Consider the following 19378-nt stretch of genomic DNA (forward strand, 5'->3'; position numbering starts at 1 on the left):
CATTCCATGCGCATGAGAAAGCTGCATCTACCGAGCAGGCAGACTACTGTCCTGGTTCATCCCTATCATGCAGACAGCAGACTTCAACATCCAGACGTTTATTTCACAACAACAGTACTTCATCAGGACAACTTCACTGTGCAGCAGGACAACTTCAGAAGCTTATGTTGTAGGGCAGGTCAACTCAATGGGATGGCGCTTCTCACATCAGCACGTCACATTCAAACCTCAAGCTCCAAATTCTAGTCAATTCAGTCAAATCTAGTCAATTCTAGTCAATTCAGTCTAGCATGCTGGGAGCAGATACCCCATCAGTTGTCGGGTGTGTGTGTTGAAGTGGGGAGGGGGCGTCATCTTCCCACTTCCTGTGTTCTGCTCTGCCTAAACAGCAACCCCTGATAACGCCCATACATTTATCTCTGTGCCACAGTCCTCCAAACTCCTAACCCCTCACCTCTCCATGTAAATAGCCTGACAAACGTTAGCTTGAAGATAGGGGGTTTAAGTATCAGGCAGGAGCTTGAAAAGTCAACGGGTTCTTTAATTTATTCATTCAACCCCATTTTCCCCTCAAGGCCTTGTTGACCATTGGTGTGTGGGCATAACAGACCAAATTATGCCCACTGAATTATGTATAAATTGAAGATTAATCTGTATTCTTAGTCATTTCTGGTAATAAAAAATAATAATAAAACATGACCCGGCACCACTGAGGGGGAGGGTCTTTGCGACTGTACCGTGAGATGATTGGCTTTGTATTTATGTGTATTGTGTTTTTCTTTGAGGCATTCAGACATTTTTGGGGAGAGAAAAAAATAATGCTTTCCCTCTGGGATTTGTTTGTTCACTGAGTATCGTGTTTTATATCAACTGCTAGGCTATTCTAAAGGGCGCGTTTGCAGTTGGTGACAGGTGCTAACGCTGGGATTTGTGCTGGGTTTGTGTGGCGGGAGCAGGACTGCACATGTGTTTGGGTGGTGCTGCTGTCATAGCTGGGAAGGGTATTGTTTACAGAGAGGCTTAAAGACCAAAACCTTAGTCTTGGTAATACTCTCAGCCTTCCTTGGCATACAATCTTTACACAGTCCATGGCATTTCTTGTGAGATAAATAGTAATTTTCTAAAGCTTGAAGGGGGAAAAAACTGTACAGGTGAACTACCCGGGTAATGAAACGTCTACTGTACAGGTGAACTACCCGGGTAATGAAACGTCTACTGTACAGGTGAACTACCCCGGGTAATGAAACGTCTACTGTACAGGTGAACTACCCGGGTAATGAAACGTCTACTGTACAGGTGAACTACCCGGGTAATGAAACGTCTACTGTACAGGTGAACTACCCGGGTAATGAAACGTCTACTGTACAGGTGAACTACCCGGGTAATGAAACGTCTACTGTACAGGTGAACTACCCGGGTAATGAAACGTCTACTGTACAGGTGAACAACCCGGGTAATGAAACGTCTACTGTACAGGTGAACTACCCGGGTAATGAAACATCTACTGTACAGGTGAACTACCCGGGTAATGAAACGTCTACTGTACAGGTGAACTACCCGGGTAATGAAACGTCTACTGTACAGGTGAACTACCCCGGGTAATGAAACATCTACTGTACAGGCGAACTACCCGGGTAATGAAACGTCTACTGTACAGGTGAACTACCCGGGTAATGAAACGTCTACTGTACAGGTGAACTACCCCGGGTAATGAAACGTCTACTGTACAGGTGAACTACCCCGGGTAATGAAACGTCTACTGTACAGGTGAACTACCCCGGGTAATGAAACGTCTACTGTACAGGTGAACTACCCCGGGTAATGAAACGTCTACTGTACAGGCGAACTACCCGGGTAGTGAAACGTCTACTGTACAGGTGAACTACCCCGGGTAATGAAACGTCTACTGTACAGGTGAACTACCCCGGGTATTGAAACGTCTACTGTACAGGTGAACTACCCGGGTAATGAAACGTCTACTGTACAGGTGAACTACCCGGGTAATGAAACGTCTACTGTACAGGTGAACTACCCGGGTAATGAAACGTCTACTGTACAGGTGAACTACCCCGGGTAATGAAACGTCGACTGTACAGGTGAACTACCCGGGTAATGAAACGTCGACTGTACAGGTGAACACCATTAGCAATGAACGGTTTTCTTCCAGTTTCTGTGTTTGGCACGCAAAACAGAAAACCATGTAGAAATCACACCAGGCCTGACCACAAAGACTAAACATCAGCAGGTAGTGAGTGTGAGTGAGGGTGGGTGTCTGACCTGTGCATGTTGCCGTTGGTGGTGAAAGTCTGTCCGCAGAAGGAGCACTTGTATGGCCTCTCTCCACTGTGCACTAGCATGTGGCGGTCCAGCGAGCTGGCTGAGCTCAGGGCTTTGCCACAGATGCTGCATGAGTGGTCCGTCGCCCCGTTGTCCGAGTTGTGCTGAGAGAGAGATTATAGAGTATAATTACTACGTGTTATGGTTATTACTTCCATTACTTTATGTGTACTTGTGAGTAGTAGTGTTACCTGTCGGATGTGCATAGTGAGCTGGTGCTGGGTCATACAGTCCTTGTCACACAGGGGACAGATGAAATCTGTACTGAAGTCTTTGGCTTCCTGTAACACAGTCCCACACAGGAGGAGACTAGAGGTTAGAAACACAGAGAGAGGCGAGATGGGAATATACTGTAAGGTCCCATCCTGACCAGTGAAACTTTGAAATGGTTAAGATTTGATCTTTGGGGTTGGCTCTACGGCAAAAATACTTCCTCTTGGCTTTCATTACTATGCCGTAGATGGATGGACTGTGGTCGGTGGGGCCTGAAGCACTGATGTTGACTCCATTTACCATGGGGAAAATCCCACAGGGTCTGCTATCTTAGTCTTGTGCAATTCAACAATGTCATCGAATTATATTATTTTGATGATAAAGAGCAGAATGCTGATGTCTTATCTTTCTTCATATCTGCAGACGGCTGACTGTCTCTCCCTCCGTTGACCTGCTAGTCCCAGAGAGTTTGGGATTTGATGCCCATATTGACCCTGTCACTCATTCGCCTGTAGCCCTACTCAGTTACCCGTTGCTTGGTGTGTGTGTTCTCTCCCTCTCTCTCCCTCCCTCCCTCCCTCCCTCCCTGCTGTTGACACTACAGCTGATCATTAACTGACTGACTGACTGAACAGAACACTACAGTGCCATGGTTCGCACACACACACACACACACACACACACACACACACACACACACACACACACACACACACACACACACACACACACACACACACACACACACACACACACACACACACACACCACAGAATCTTCAAAAACAATCTCTAGGAAGCACTTCCTTTTCCTCTCGGAGAGGCCTAGCAACGGTGTTGTTTAAACCCTGTGCACTGCTGGCTTCCACTCAAGTCTGTTTCACAGCCCAACATCTTGCTGGCATCCACTGCATTACAGACGTTTTCTCTCCACACATTCAAGTGGTCTGGAGCTCAACTCCACTGTGTAGTGTGTGGCAACAGAGGTCAAGAAACATCCTTCATCATTCATTCATTCTCCTGCGTGTGTGTGTGTGTGTGTGTGTGTGTGTGTGTGTGTGTGTGTGTGTGTGTGTGTGTGTGTGTGTGTGTGTGTGTGTGTGTGTGTGTGTGTGTGTGTGTGTGTGTGTGTGTGTGTGTGTGTGTGTGTGTGTCCATACTGCAGGATGAAGATCAAGAGAGAGGGAAAGCAGCAGAGTTTCTGTTTCATACCTTGCGGTCTTCATATAGTTCTGCTTTGACTATATCTACCAATGCCTTTCAAATGCAGTTAAAGTGAATTGAGTTTTAGGCTTGCAGCAAAAGATATATAACGACTGCTTGTTTAAAAGGGAAAATCTCAGCCAGCCAGACAGACAAAGTTTAGACACCATGTCCTTTTCTCTGCTACTCGTTCTAAACCACAGCCCAGTGTGAACTCTGCAAGCTGGCCACTAGTGAAAACCTCTTCACTCGCTAGAAAGCATTGACCATACAGCTGTGTGCGGCCCATGCTAGAGCTGACATAATCTGGTGAATTACATAATCGTCTGTAAGCCGGTTTCCTCAAGGGGCGAGAGCCTGAGAATCAGGCCACTCCTGCTAAAGGGAAGTGAAGTACACTATGTATGACAAGGGTGGGTGGGCCTAAAGCTCTGGTTCTGGATGGCTCTTGTTCCAGGCTGCGTGTGTGTGTGTGTGTGTGTGTGTGTGTGTGTGTGTGTGTGTGTGTGTGTGTGTGTGTGTGTGTGTGTGTGTGTGTGTGTGTGTGTGTGTGTGTATGCATGCTTCATAACTGACACCTGTTTGTCCTACACCCGCTACGGGCCCCAATCCCAGGCTTTAAAAGGAGCCATGTGACCCAGTCCGGGGAAGACAAAAGGGGAATTGAGAGGCAAGGAGAGTTAGGGACCATTTGTTGCTACTCGTTTGAAAACTGACACACACACACACACACACACACACACACACACACACACACACACACACACACACACACACACACACACACACACACACACACACACACACACACACACACACACACACACACACACCACTGTACCTCACTGTTGGCGCCTAGTCAGAAACATCAGGTCTTACCGTAATGTTTTCAACCAGTTTACACTTTCACTTTCTATATGTAGTGTTGTGTCTCTCTTGTTGTGATGTGTGTTTTGTCCTATATTTATATCGTATTTATTGTTAATCCCAGCCCCCGTCCCCGCAGGAGGCCTTTTTGCTAGGCCGTCTTTGTAAGTAAGAATTTGTTCTTAACTGACTTGCCTAGTTAAATAAAGGTTAAATAAAAATAAAACACTTCAAATGTGATTCTAAACAGACTCAGCCTCCTCCCTGTTCATTTTGTGTGTGTGTGTGTGTGTGTGTGTGTGTGTGTGTGTGTGTGTGTGTGTGTGTGTGTGTGTGTGTGTGTGTGTGTGTGTGTGTGTGTGTGTGTGTGTGTGTGTGTACCGTGGTGTTCCTCCGGGCGTTGCGGTTGACACTAGGGGGTCTGGGCAGGGTGGTCTTGCTGATGGGGGTGGAGGGTGTGGAAGGCTCCAGGGCTCCGTTGAGCTGGCCTGCATTCATCACCGTCGACAACATGGTGTTGATGGATGACAAGTCCACGCCTTCCTCCTCTGTCATATTCTCTCCATTTTCTCCAGCCGCGCCTTCCTCCTCCTCTTCCTCCATCGCTCCGTTACTCCCTGGGAAGAGCGAGGAAACCGCCGTTAGCACACACACACACGTAAACACACCCAACACACGCAAACACACACGCAAACACACACAACACATGCAAACACACACAACACACGCAAACACACAACACACGCAAACACATACACACGCAAACACATACACACGCGCGCAAACACACACACACTCACTCAAACACACACATGCGCACACACACACGCAAACACACACATGCGCACACACACACGCAAACACACACAACACACGCAAACACACACAACACATGCAAACACACACACACTCACACACAGAAGCTAACACACACACACCAGTCGTGCAACACACACATAAGAACACTCAGACACGGACACACAGGCACACACACCACCCTGACCTGTGTGTTTGTCCTGTGTGTGTGTGCAGTCAGGGGTCTCCTGTTCCTCAGAGTGGTCGGTCTCTCCAGTGCTCAGCTCGGCGCTCACTCCTCCCCCCGGACGCGTGTCCTCTGTGGTGCTCTCCATCACTGCAACAACACAAACAGACACACAAACTTAGTGACATGGGACAGACACACAAACTTAGTGACATGGGACAAACACACAAACTTAGTGACATGGGACAGACACACAAACTTAGTGACATGGGACAGACACACAAACTTAGTGACATGGGACAGACACACAAACTTAGTGACATGGGACAGACACACAAACTTAGTGACATGGGACAGACACACAAACTTAGTGACATGGGACAGACACACAAACTTAATGACATGGGACAGACACACAAACTTAGTGACATGGGACAGACACACAAACTTAGTGACATGGCACAGACACACACACTTAATGACATGGGACAGACACACAAACTTAATGACATGGGACAGACACACAAACTTAATGACATGGGACAGACACACAAACTTAATGACATGGGACAGACACACAAGCTAAGAAGGCTTTAGCTAGCTATTAGCATTTTCCCCTGCCCAAATATTTTTAAGACACTGATGCCACACACACACACACACACACACACACACACACACACACACACACACACACACACACACACACACACACACACACACACACACACACACACACACACGATCAAGAGCAGGAGTCAGAAGATGGTAAATTAAGTGAGTATGCAGTGCACTTCACAGTGTGCACTTGAGCATAGGATGGCTTATGGAGTGGCAGGAGGACTTAGAGGGGTTGGGGGGGTTGAGGTTTACACAGGGTGGAGGTGGTGGAGGAAGAGGTGGAGGAAGAGGAGGTGTAGGGTGACCTTGTGATTGGGAGAGAGAGAATACTGACTCGATGCCCAGTGGAAAAGAGTTGATGTCACTAGCTAGATACGATAGCCTGTGTTTTATGACACTCACACCTGTTTCGTATGAGACAAGAGAGGGAGGGAGGGACAGAGGGAGGGATGTAGGGAGGAAGGGATTTAGGGAAGGAGGGAGGGAAGGAGGGAGGATAGAAGCCGTATTTCTTTCCTTCCATTCTCAGCATTGCAAAACTACTTCTCTCTAGTAACAAACCAATCACAGCAGGCCACCAATAGTGTCTATGGTCCATGGATTCAAGTAAACCCATAAGCCCCCACACCCCTACCCACCAAGGTGGTGGCACCTTAATGGGGAGGACAGGCTTGTGGTAATGGCTGGAGTGGAATGGTATCAATTACATCAAACACAAGGGTCCATTAGCTCCGTTCTAGACATTATTATGAGCCGTCCTCCCCTCGGCAGCCTCCACTGATACCCACTCACCCAAATACACACAGGTTCAATCCCTTGGTTTCTCCATCCTCTCTACACACCCTGTTGCTTGGAGCGCCCAGTCCCCAATGGGAGGGTTTGGGGAGCTAATCTCTCCAACTCCATGCTGGACTGGTGCTTTCTGTACTACCCCCCAGGCCCATCCTGTATCCTGCACACATCCCTAACTATGACTAAGGTAGTTAGTTGGCTATGGAGCTCCAACTAATACAGACAGTGGCTGAGAAACAGTTAAAGGACAGATAGGGAGGGAGGGAGGGAGGGAGGGAGGGAGGGAGGGAGGGAGGGAGGGAGGGAGGGAGGGAGGGAAGAGGAGGTAGAGCAAGGGGGAGGAGATAAGGAGAGATACAACTGCAGAATAAGCAAAAAAGAGAAGAGAAGAGGGAGGAGAGAAAGAGAGAGGTAGTCAGAAGTCCCCCCTCCTGTTAATTACGGCTTTCCGTTCACAGCCCCACAGGAAGCTCCTCTACGGTCCAGGCCACTTCCTCCTCCTCATGGAGGGGTGGAGTACGTGCTCTAGTCTCTACATGTCTCATTCCTCTACATCGGTTTAGTGTGAGTCACTCAGAAAACCAAAGTGGATGAAAAAGGGAGTGGGAAAGAAAGGGATGGAGGACAGGAGTTGGGATGATGAAGAGAAAAATAGATGAGAGAACAGAGAGGAGAGGAAAGGGAACAAGGGTCTGGGAAACAGACACTGGAGTAGCAGAGAGATAGACAAATACGAGATGAGATGGAGGAGAGGAAGGAGGGCAAAAGGAGGAGAGGGGGAAAGAGTGGGTGAGAGAGAGGTGAGCTTAAAGGCTGGTTATGTTTTTTAGTGACCCACGGGAGGGAGCAGTGACGTGACATCACAAACGGTAACATGGCCTAAGCAGGTGCAGTGTGACGGTCCCCTCTGACAGGTGCAGTGTGACGGTCCCCTCTGACAGGTGCAGTGTGACGGTCCCCTCTGACAGGGTGGGAGGGGTGTGTGTGTCTGCATGTCTCTCACTACATGTCTTGCTGTTACTGCATCCCATGTACAACATATTTGTCTTTTTTACATTGACAAAAATGAGTCATGCAGGATATAACAAACACAACCCTCCCTGGTGTTGCAAGTAACACCATGCACAGACTTACTGAGCCATTTCTAACTACAGTATTGCATCATGCACAGACTTACTGAGCCATTTCTAACTACAGTATTGCATCATGCACAGACTTACTGAGCCATTTCTAACTACAGTATTGCATCATGCACAAATGAATGATAGCTACTGGACAAAAACTAGTATTGTGGAGTAAGTGGCCTTCAGTAGCCAATGGAGTAGCAGCACTAACTAGTAATACAACTAGTGTGGTCATATCGAATAGTGGGGGGTTGGTTGGCCATGGGTGTGTGTGTGTGTATAGTGGGGGGGGGGGTTGAGAACCTGCTAACCGCAGATCTCAAGCTTAGCCGTGGATTTGTTTTATTTCATTAGCCGAGCATCACCCCCCCATCCCGCACTCTGATTGGTGGATCAAACACTTGGGCAGCACTTTTTATGGCCTGCTAAAATGAACTGCAACAGATGGTGGGAACAGGGAAGAAGGAGAGGAGGGGAGGCTTGAAAGAGAGGGATAGATGGAGGAAGGAAAGAAGGGGAGAAGATAGAGGGAGGATAAGGAGAGAACGGAAGAGATACCAAGGCATAGAAAGGGCAGTTGAAGAAATTAAAAAAGGCAGAGTGAGAGAGTAAAGCGAGAGAAAGAGAGATTGCACAACGGTTGGGCTATGTTTCCAGATTTCTGTTGTGATGTTTTCAGAGCAGGCGACTGGAGCAGACTGTTGCACTTGTTTGGAGATTCCAACACACGCTCACAGAGCGAGAGTAGAGCGTGTTACAGGAGAGGTGTGTGTGTGTGTGTGTGTGTGTGTGTGTGTGTGTGTGTGTGTGTGTGTGTGTGTGTGTGTGTGTGTGCGTGTGTGCATGTGTGGAGAGGACGGTTGAAGGGGGGCAGCAGTGGCTGCTGTTACTACATCTGTTACCAGCCATCACTCTCACTCCGGCTTTGACACCCCCCAAACCCCCCCCCCCCCCCCCCCTCTCCATATCCCCCCGTCCTACACACACACACACACACACCCACCCACCGCGCTGCCCGACCCTGACATCCTGACATTCTTGCACATCCTTGTAAAAAAGAGCAGGGGAGGTCACAATGTGGGAGTCAAGAGAGAAACAACTTTGTGTGTGTGTATGCGCGTTCGTGTATGTGTGCGCGTACATGTGCGTGTATGTGTGTGTGTGAGAGAGAGTGGGGCAGTAACACACAGAGATGGAAAAGTTGCAACAAGAATGCCTCTTCTCTCCTCTCCTCTTGTCGATCCTTGGGCCCCCTCACACTCCCTTCCTCTCGCAGACTCCTCCCACCTCCATTTGCTCTCCCCCTCTCCTTCCGTCTCTCTCCATCTTGTTTTGTCTGCCTGCCTGCCTGGCCCCTCCCTCTTCCCTCCATCATCTCTCACACTCCCTCTCCCTTTCTTCTTTACTCTTCTCTGTCAACTTCTGTCAACTTCTGTCAACTTCTGTAACTCGGTTTAACCTGAATCTGTAAACATCTGTATCGGTTGATGCATTTAATTTGCAACACTTTATTGTTGTGTTCTTTTATATATTTATATTTTATCTTACTCATGTAGCAAGCTCAGTTCATGAAGTTGGATTGATTAATATAAGTATTAGGTTATGCAATCAATTCTTCCCATTGATTATTGGAAACTGTAGCAATTTGTTTTAGGTTTCAAGCCCTATGTGAAAGTACTCTCAATCAATCAACTTGCATCAACCAAAGACGTTGACCTAAATATGACACCCGCCAGCCCTTTCCCCTTACAGTCAGTCAGCCACCAATCTGGCAACAGCATCAGTCACATGACAAGGTCAGAGGGGTGGTGGGCTAGAGGGGACACCTCTACCACTCGCTGGTGACAAATCACTTGTTCTTGAGTGGGGGGGTGACACGTTTCCACTGCCTTAAAGCCACCCTTCATTCTCCATGACTTTATTCAAATATTAAAAGGTGTTAAAACCAGGGATAACTCTGCCTCACCTTGAACAACTGAGCCACCTGCTCAGGCTACAGTTCAGTGACTAATACGTTATATAGATTGATAGACGATGGGCCGCGAGCCAAACTGACAGAACTGACAAATGCTCTTCAAATCAAACAGTGGGGAGATTTGCTTCATCCCTGCACTAACAAAACTGTATTGTTAATAATCCATTCACCTTTTGGCCCTTTTGGTCCTTCCAGACTAGCTAGCTAAATAAACGAGAGAATAGAGAGAGATAGCGAGAACCAGGCGCAGTAACCCAGTCCAGTCATTGTCAGATCAGTGATCAAATCAAGGATTGGAGGGAGATAAGAGGAAGGAAGCAACAATGCATTTTCAAAGCATTCCAACGGGGTGTAGTGAAGAGTTATCTCGCGAGAGGATGAGTGTGTGTCTGTGAGTGTGTGCGTGTGTGTGTGTGTGTGTATGAGAGAGGGGGAATTCTATATCAAGGCTGGAGAGGGAGATGGGAGGGAGTGAGGGAGGGAGGGAGAGGTGGAGGGATCCGTGACCATATGTTGGCTATTTATTACCTCCCCTCCTAACGGTCTCTCTCCTCCTGACACCATGAGAAGTCAAACGTTCCCTCTTAAAGGTCTCTAACCGTCTCTCTCCTCCTGACACCATGAGAAGTCAACGTTCCCTATTACTAGGGGGTTTAGGGTTAAGGTTAGAATTAGTGTTAGAAGCTAGGGTTAGGAGCTAGGGTTAGGAGCTAGGGTTCGGTTTAGGTTTAGGGTTAAGGTTAGAATTAGTGTTAGGAGCTAGGGTTAGGAGCTAGGGTTAGGAGCTAGGGTTCGGTTTAGGTTTAGGGTTAAGGTTCGGTTTTCGGGTTAAGATTAGGGTAAGGGTTGGGGGTTAGGGAAAATAGGATTTTGAATGGGACTGAATTGTGTGTCCGCACAAGGTTAGTTATACAAGACTCTATGTGTGTGTGTGTGTGTGTGTGTGTGTGTGTGTGTGTGTGTGTGTGTGTGTGTGTGTGTGTGTGTGTGTGTGTGTGTGTGTGTGTGTGTGTGTGTGTGTGTGATGTGATAGAACAGTAAAGTACAGTATAGTACAGTGGGCCTGCCTGGCCTGCCTGTGTGGATGTGAACTAACTGGCTGGCGTTTAGACAAAGTGGCGGACCATGACGCTCGCCTCAATCAGAACAGGAAGCACAGACTCCCCAGCCACACGAGAGAGAGCTCTCCACTTCCCGCTCTCTGCCCGTGTTTGTGTGTCTGATTGATGAAGAGTGTTCTCCCTCCCGCCCTACTGGCCCGCTTCTTGTGAGTTTTTAGAGGACCACCCTTCCCCCCGTCATCTGCTTTTCTCTCCTCCTCCGGTTCCCCCTCCTTCCCTCACTCCCTCCCTCCTTCAGCTCACACTCAGCTGCCATTACCCATCTTCCCTGCTTCACTTCCTCCTTCCCTTCCCTTCCCTCCCTCCCATCTCTCTGGCTACCCTACCCTGACTTGTTGCTCTTACTCACCCAAACACAGATGCAACAAGTAAAGATAATTCACACGCATTTTCAACCACCCACGGCACATCCAGCTACTTGCCTCTAGCTCCCTCTCACAGTGCAAAGGTCAGCATGTCGGTACAGTACTGTTTACATTACAGAGGTAAGGAAAGGAGTGAAGGCATTTAGGGACAGACAGAGACTCTTTTCTTCATCTGCTTCCTCTTCCTCTCAATCCATCGCCAATCCTCCTGTGGCTGTTTTTCCCTTCCCCTCCATCGTCTCCTGTCTACCTCTCTAGCTGTCTCTCTTCATCTCTCTTTCAGCTGCTTCCTCCTCTTTTTCTATTGGGTTACTATAATAGGGTAAGGTTAGCCTACACCCAGGGTTGAAATGCTTAACGAGCGCAAGGTTAGGCTATATGGCTGTGTTTAGGTCAAAAATAATGTGTCCAAACTTTGACCGTATCTATCTTCCCATGTGTTGTGTTCAGGTCAATATATTACCTTCGTCTGGGACTCCAAAGAAGCAATGTGAGCTAGCTAAAAACATCAGTTAACTACTCAGAGTAGAGATCAGCTATCAGAGTGGTGTTGATGGGGCTGTGAGGGAGGGAGGGAGGGAGGGAGGGAGTACTATTCCACACACACACACAGCTAGCTCACACAGCTAGCTCACTGTTTATCTTCATTTACAATCTGTAGAAACTATGAAAATAGAAAGGTTCAGAACTGTTGTGAAACATCACAGCACAGTTGAACATTATATGGCAAATATAAATCAAAAAGATAGATGGGAGGGGATGAGGGTTGCTGAACGATGGGACTAAAAACAAACAAAAGACAACTATTGTAAAGTATTCTGTGTCTGTAAAATGTATATAGTATATAGTATGTATAAGCTGGAAGTAAAAGCCTAAGTGTTGTTGTCTATTAGTTTTGTCCAATTAGGGATGGTATGTTAGGGTTAGTGGAAGAAATGAAAGGAAAATATAAATTTTACTATTTTACTATTTAAAATAATATATACAGTGCATTCGGGAAATATTCAGAGCAATTTACTTTTTCCACATTTTCTTATGTTACAGCCTTATTCTAAAATAAATAAAATAAAAAATGTTCCTCATCAATCTACACACAATACCCCTTAATGACAAAGCAAAAACAGGTTTTTATACATTTTTGCAAATGTATATTAAAAAAATATTTTAACAAAATACCTTATTTACTTAAGTATTCAGACCCTTTGCTATGAGACCTAAAATTGAGCTCAGGTGCATCCTGTTTTTATTGATCATCCTTGAGATGTTTCTACAACTTGATTGGAAGCCACATGTGGTAAATTCCATTGATTGGACATAATTTGGAAAGGCACACACCTGTCTATATAAGATCCCACAGTTGACAGTAAACCAAGCCATGAGTTTAAATGAATTGTCCGTATCGCCCCAAGACAGGATTCTGTTAAGGCACAGATTTGGGGAAGGGCACCAAAAAATGTCTGCAGCATTGATGGTCCCTAAGACCTTCAGTGGCCTCCATCATTCTTAAATGGAAGGAGTTTAGAACCACCAAGACTCTTCCTAGAGCTGGTTGCCCGGCCAAACTGAGCAATCGGGGGAAAGGGGCCTTGGTCAGGGAGGTGACCCGATGGTCACTCTGACAGAGCTCCAGAGTTCCTCTGTAGAGAACCTTACAGAAGGACAACCATCTCTGCAGCACTCCACCAATCAGGCCTTTGTGGTAGAGTGGCCAGACGGAAGCCACTCCTCAGTAAAAGGCACATGACAGCCCACTTGGAGTTTGCCAAAAAGCACCTAAAGGGCTCTCAGACCGTGCAAAACAAGATTCTCTGGTCTGATGAAACCAAGATTGAACTCTTTGGCCTGATTACCAAGCGCCACGTCTGGAGGAAACCTGGCACCATCCGTACGGTGAAGCATGGTGGCGACAGCATCATGCTGTGGGGATATTTTTTCAGCGGTATGGATTTGGAGACTAGTCAGGATCGAGGGAAAGACGAACAGAGCAAAGTACAGAGAGATCCTTGATGAAAATCTGCTACAGAGTGCTCAGGACTTCAGACTGGAGAGAAGGTTCACCTTCCAAAAGGCCAACGATCCTAAGCACACAGCCAAGACAATCCAGGAGTGGCTTCAGGACAAGTCTCTGAATGTCCAGCCAGAGCCTGGACTAGAGCCCGATCGAACATCTCTAGAGAGACCTGAAAATAGCTGTGCAGCGACGCTCCCCATTCAGCCTGACATAGCTTGAGAGGATCTGCAGAGAAGAATGGGAGAAACTCCCTAAATACAGGTGTGCCAAGTTTGTAGCGTCATACCCAAGAAGACTCGAGGCTGTAATCGCTGCCAAAGGTGCTTCAACAAAGTACTTAGTAATGGGTCTGAATTCGTATGTAAATGTGAAATTCCAGTTTTTATTTGTAATACATTTGCAAAAATGTATAAAAAACAGTTTTTGCTTTGTCATTATGGGATGTTGTGTTTAGATTGAGGGATCACATTTTTTTAAATCCATTTTATTAACAAAATGTGGGAAAAGTCAAGGGGTATGAATACTTTCCAAATGCACTGTATATAAACTCAGCATAAAAAGAGACGGGACCCCAGGGACCCTGGGAATCTTTCTTTTGGAGTTTTTCAGAGTCAGTAGAAAGGCCTCTTTAGTGTCCTAAGTTTTCATAACTGTGACCTTAATTGCCTACCGTCTGTAAGCTGTTAGTGTCTTAACGACCATTCCACAGGTGCATGTTCATTAATTGTTTATGGTTCATTGAACAAACATGGGAAACAGTGTTTAAACCCTTTACAATGAAGATCTGTGAAGTTATTTGGATTTTTACAAATTATCTTTGAAAGACAGGGTCCTGAAAAAGGGACGTTTCTTTTTTTGCTGAGTTTATATATTTTTGAAAGATATGTGGGATTGGAAATGATACAGACAATGACATTGATAGAAGCCACAATCTATTTGCAATATTAAAGCTGATCCACCCCATAAAGAAATAAAGTAACGTGGAAGCTCCACTCAACGGCATTTCTCTCAAAGATCTGGATTCTGGTGTGAACAAGATGGGAGGGAAGAGGAAGAGAGGAGACGGTGGAAGATCAACCAATGTGGCCACGAAAATGTCTGCCGGGACATAAGCTAACGTAGCAGCCATAAGAGAAACACCTGAGCTGAGTTTCCGCATCTGGTTTTCAACAGAAAAGGAAGCTAGGTTGAAAATAGCTGTATCCCTGAAAAACGGAACATCCGGTTGTTGGCTAGTCAGGACCAATAGCCCAGCCAATTATCTCTCTCTCTCTGATGCAAAATGACTCTTCACACACATCAAGTGATTTCAAAATGCACCAATCTAAAGCCAGGATGTTGACAACATTAATAATTCATTTATAGGCCCCTTTACAATTAAATGATTTACCTTTAAGTAATGTTGCAGCTGCATAAAATATAAAATATGTAAATAAAATAATGTCAGTAGCCTATACCTAGGTCTAAATATGACACCTAACAGAACTGACAGATTAGTAAAACATGTAGGCAGAAGAAAAAAACACCCTCATCACTAATCAAATGGTTCAGCCTTGACTCCCATCGACTGATCAAATGGTTCAGTCTTGACTCCCATCGACTGATCAAATGGTTCAGTCTTGGCTCCCATCGACTGATCAAATGGTTCAGTCTTGACTCCCATCGACTGATCAAATGGTTCAGTCTTGACTCCCATCGACTGATCAAATGGTTCAGTCTTGACTCCCATCGACTGATCAAATGGTTCAGTCTTGACTCCCATCGACCCTGGGGGAGGTGCGAATAACATACTGCCGATAAGGCAAAGAGCGGTGACTGAAAGTAAGTTTGTGTGTGTGAAATCTGTGGGACTTACCTACACAGGTGTGGAGGTGGGGTGTGTGAGACCAAGAATTGAGAAAAAAGGACTCCTCTTCTCGACAAAGGCACAGAAAGATAAAGCGAGGGTTGATATGGTATGATAGCATGCCATGCACATAGCTCATACCTGAAAAACGTAAGGAAACTTTAAGGAAAACAATGGACTAAAAACAATGCCGATTTCATCCCAAATCGGTAATGAGGGCGAAATGAGTCTTCAGAATGCCTTAAACTTTTACTGTTTTCCATCTCTGTCTACAGAAAGCAGTTGCTTTATATCAACTGCTATAAAAAAATTAAAAAACGCAAGAATGGAAGACAATATGCAATGAAAATATGCAAATGTCAAAAAGGATGATGATGATGATGATGATGCATCAAAGAAGAAGAAAGGTAGACATGCTGAATGAAGAATGAAGCTTAACATTCGGGGGTTGAAAATGTGCAAGCACAGCCCTCAGTGTATGGGGACTTAAGAGTTAAGAGGTGGGATGGAGGCATGGAGACAGGTAAAAGAGAGAGGGGAGAAGGAGGTCAAGAGGGGGGAGGGAAGAAACAGCCTTATATTTACCCGTCGAGAGACCAGGGAAAAAAGGTGTCTGGGCTCGGAGCTCAGGGCTGGGGGGGAGACGACGGCCTGCCTGCCCACCTCGAGTGTCAGCACCCACTGATCACACTGCAGGGAGAGCACAGAGACCGCCGTCAATACACAGTCATGTCGTCTGCATGTACAAACACACACAACAACAAAAACAACAACAGCCTTCTAAGCATGCACTGATGGATTGCGGGCTACAATTCAGTGTGTGTGTGTGTGTGTGTGTGTGTGTGTGTGTGTGTAGACTCGGAGCAGGTAGACTTTGGTTTCTGGTCTTGTTAAGCAGTAAATAAATCAAACAACTTCCCGTGTGCTGTTATCACACGATGTCACTGAGCACCAACACACACATCCTGCCCCACAGCTAAACCCGGAAACCATGGCACTTTGACCTGATGGGATTCAGTCAAGTCATTAGAAAAAAGGCCTACTGCGGGATGGCGAGGCAAAGCGGAGGCCCAACCAAGACACTCATTCTCATTAAGGCATTTATTATTTCCAACATGGCAGACTAGCACTGAAGCCTGCTGACAGATGATCATTCTGGTAATAGGTGAGGTAAACACAAGGATGGGTGGACACAAGGAGAGGGCATTACAGTGCAGAGCCACCGCCAGATTATCTACTTTGTAAAAAAGGTTTGGGGGGGGACTAAGATGAGGGAGCAGGGTAAAGTAGAGAGAGAGAGAGAGAGAGAGAGAACAAAGGATGGATAAGAAGAGGAAAAGCTGGAGGGAGGAAGGAGAAGATGGCTAGCTAAAACAGGACAGATAAGACGGGTAAGTATGGATGAGAGACGGGGATAAGAGAGAGGGAGAGAGGAAAGAGCTAGGGAGGGAGGGAGGGAGGGAGGGAGGGAGGGAGGGAGGGAGGGAGGGAGGGAGGGTGAGACGAGGAAACAGGGAAGAGGGGGTAGAGAGAGAGAGACAGGACAGAGATTATCAGATTAGTGGCTGGTAAGAGCTCCTAATTAAGAGGCAGTTAGTTATCATTGGGCCGGGCGGAGGAGACATTTTAGGTTCAAATTCCTATTTAGCCACTGCACTGTGTGCAAGCATCTTAAACACTGTTCACATCAAATGCTACAGGTGCGCCCTGGCCTGCATACGTGCTCTCTTCCGAGGAGACCAACTGTGGCCTGGTGTCAGAGTCCAGTCCAGAAGAACGGTGTCAGAGTGCAGTCCACCAGGAAGGTGTCAGAGACCAGTCCAGCAGGAAGGTGTCAGAGTGCAGTCCAGTAGAACGGTGTCAGAGTCCAGTCCAGCAGGAAGGTGTCAGAAACCAGTCCAGCAGGAAGGTGTCAGAGTGCAGTCCAGCAGGACGGTGTCAGAGTGCAGTCCAGTAGAACGGTGTCAGAGTCCAGTCCAGCAGGACGGTGTCAGAGTCCAGTCCAGTAGAACGGTGTCAGAGTCCAGTCCAGTAGAACGGTGTCAGAGTCCAGTCCAGCAGGAAGGTGTCAGAGACCAGTCCAGCAGGACGGTGTCAGAGTCCAGTCCAGCAGGAAGGTGTCAGAGTCCAGTCCAGCAGGAAGGTGTCAGAGACCAGTCCAGCAGGACGGTGTCAGAGTCCAGTCCAGCAGGAAGGTGTCAGAGACCAGTCCAGTAGAACGGTGTCAGAGTCCAGTCCAGTAGAACGGTGTCAGAGTCCAGTCCAGTAGAACGGTGTCAGAGTCCAGTCCAGCAGGAAGGTGTCAGAGACCAGTCCAGCAGGACGGTGTCAGAGTCCAGTCCAGCAGGAAGGTGTCAGAGTCCAGTCCAGCAGGAAGGTGTCAGAGACCAGTCCAGCAGGACGGTGTCAGAGTCCAGTCCAGCAGGAAGGTGTCAGAGACCAGTCCAGTAGAACGGTGTCAGAGTCCAGTCCAGTAGAACGGTGTCAGAGTCCAGTCCAGCAGGAAGGTGTCAGAGACCAGTCCAGCAGGACGGTGTCAGAGTCCAGTCCAGCAGGAAGGTGTCAGAGTCCAGTCCAGCAGGAAGGTGTCAGAGTCCAGTCCAGTAGAACGGTGTCAGAGTCCAGTCCAGTAGAACGGTGTCAGAGTCCAGTCCAGCAGGAAGGTGTCAGAGACCAGTCCAGCAGGAAGGTGTCAGAGTCCAGTCCAGCAGGAAGGTGTCAGAGTCCAGTCCAGCAGGAAGGTGTCAGAGTCCAGTCCAGCAGGAAGGTGTCAGAGTGCAGTCCAGCAGGAAGGTGTCAGAGTCCAGTCCAGCAGGAAGGTGTCAGAGTGCAGTCCAGTAGAACGGTGTCAGAGTCCAGTCCAGTAGAACGGTGTCAGAGACCAGTCCAGCAGGACGGTGTCAGAGTCCAGTCCAGCAGGAAGGTGTCAGAGTCCAGTCCAGTAGAACGGTGTCAGAGTCCAGTCCAGTAGAACGGTGTCAGAGTCCAGTCCAGCAGGACGGTGTCAGAGACCAGTCCAGCAGGAAGGTGTCAGAGTCCAGTCCAGTAGAACGGTGTCAGAGTCCAGTCCAGTAGAACGGTGTCAGAGTCCAGTCCAGCAGGAAGGTGTCAGAGACCAGTCCAGCAGGACGGTGTCAGAGTCCAGTCCAGCAGGAAGGTGTCAGAGTCCAGTCCAGCAGGAAGGTGTCAGAGTCCAGTCCAGTAGAACGGTGTCAGAGTCCAGTCCAGTAGAACGGTGTCAGAGTCCAGTCCAGCAGGAAGGTGTCAGAGACCAGTCCAGCAGGAAGGTGTCAGAGTCCAGTCCAGCAGGAAGGTGTCAGAGTCCAGTCCAGCAGGAAGGTGTCAGAGTGCAGTCCAGTAGAACGGTGTCAGAGTCCAGTCCAGCAGGAAGGTGTCAGAAACCAGTCCAGCAGGAAGGTGTCAGAGTGCAGTCCAGTAGAACGGTGTCAGAGTCCAGTCCAGCAGGAAGGTGTCAGAAACCAGTCCAGCAGGAAGGTGTCAGAGTGCAGTCCAGTAGAACGGTGTCAGAGACCCGTCCAGCAGGAAGGTGTCAGAGTGCAGTCCAGTAGGACGGTGTCAGAGTGCAGTCCAGTAGGACGGTGTCAGAGTGCAGTCCAGCAGAATGGTGTCAGAGACCAGTCCAGCAGGAAGGTGTCAGAAACCAGTTCAGCAGGAAGGTGTCAGAGACCAGTCCAGCAGGAAGGTGTCAGAGACCAGTCCAGCAGGAAGGTGTCAGAGACCAGTTCAGCAGGAACACTGCGTGCTGCGTACGTGATGCAGCTGTCAGACAAAATGACAAGGGGCCATTTCCTGTATCTGAATCTCACACTCACACCTCCTTGGTGAAGGGCACTGCTACTGTTGGGCAAAGGGCGAAGAGGTGATTCACATAATAACCTAACCTACAAATAAAACCCATCAC

General features: G+C 47.6%; 1 protein-coding gene across 3 annotated transcripts in view; it reads right to left on the bottom strand.

The window, feature by feature from the left end:
* Positions 1-19378, bottom strand: part of LOC139583396 (ras-responsive element-binding protein 1-like) — a 67404-nt gene that overhangs the window by 17246 nt on the left and 30780 nt on the right. For 2 of the 3 annotated variants that reach the window (XM_071414436.1, XM_071414435.1), the window contains exons 2-5: positions 5623-5751; positions 5001-5236; positions 2529-2618; positions 2278-2441 (exon numbers count right to left, since the gene is read on the bottom strand). In XM_071414436.1, coding sequence (XP_071270537.1) covers positions 2278-2441; positions 2529-2618; positions 5001-5236; positions 5623-5751 — 619 coding nt within the window. Of the gene's footprint in view, positions 1-2277; positions 2442-2528; positions 2619-5000; positions 5237-5622; positions 5752-16041; positions 16147-19378 lie in introns of all 3 variants that reach the window. The other variant, XM_071414438.1, reaches the window with a different exon arrangement.

Source organism: Salvelinus alpinus, chromosome 8 (assembly GCF_045679555.1).
Source record: "Salvelinus alpinus chromosome 8, SLU_Salpinus.1, whole genome shotgun sequence".
Taxonomy (NCBI): Eukaryota; Metazoa; Chordata; class Actinopteri; order Salmoniformes; family Salmonidae; genus Salvelinus; species Salvelinus alpinus.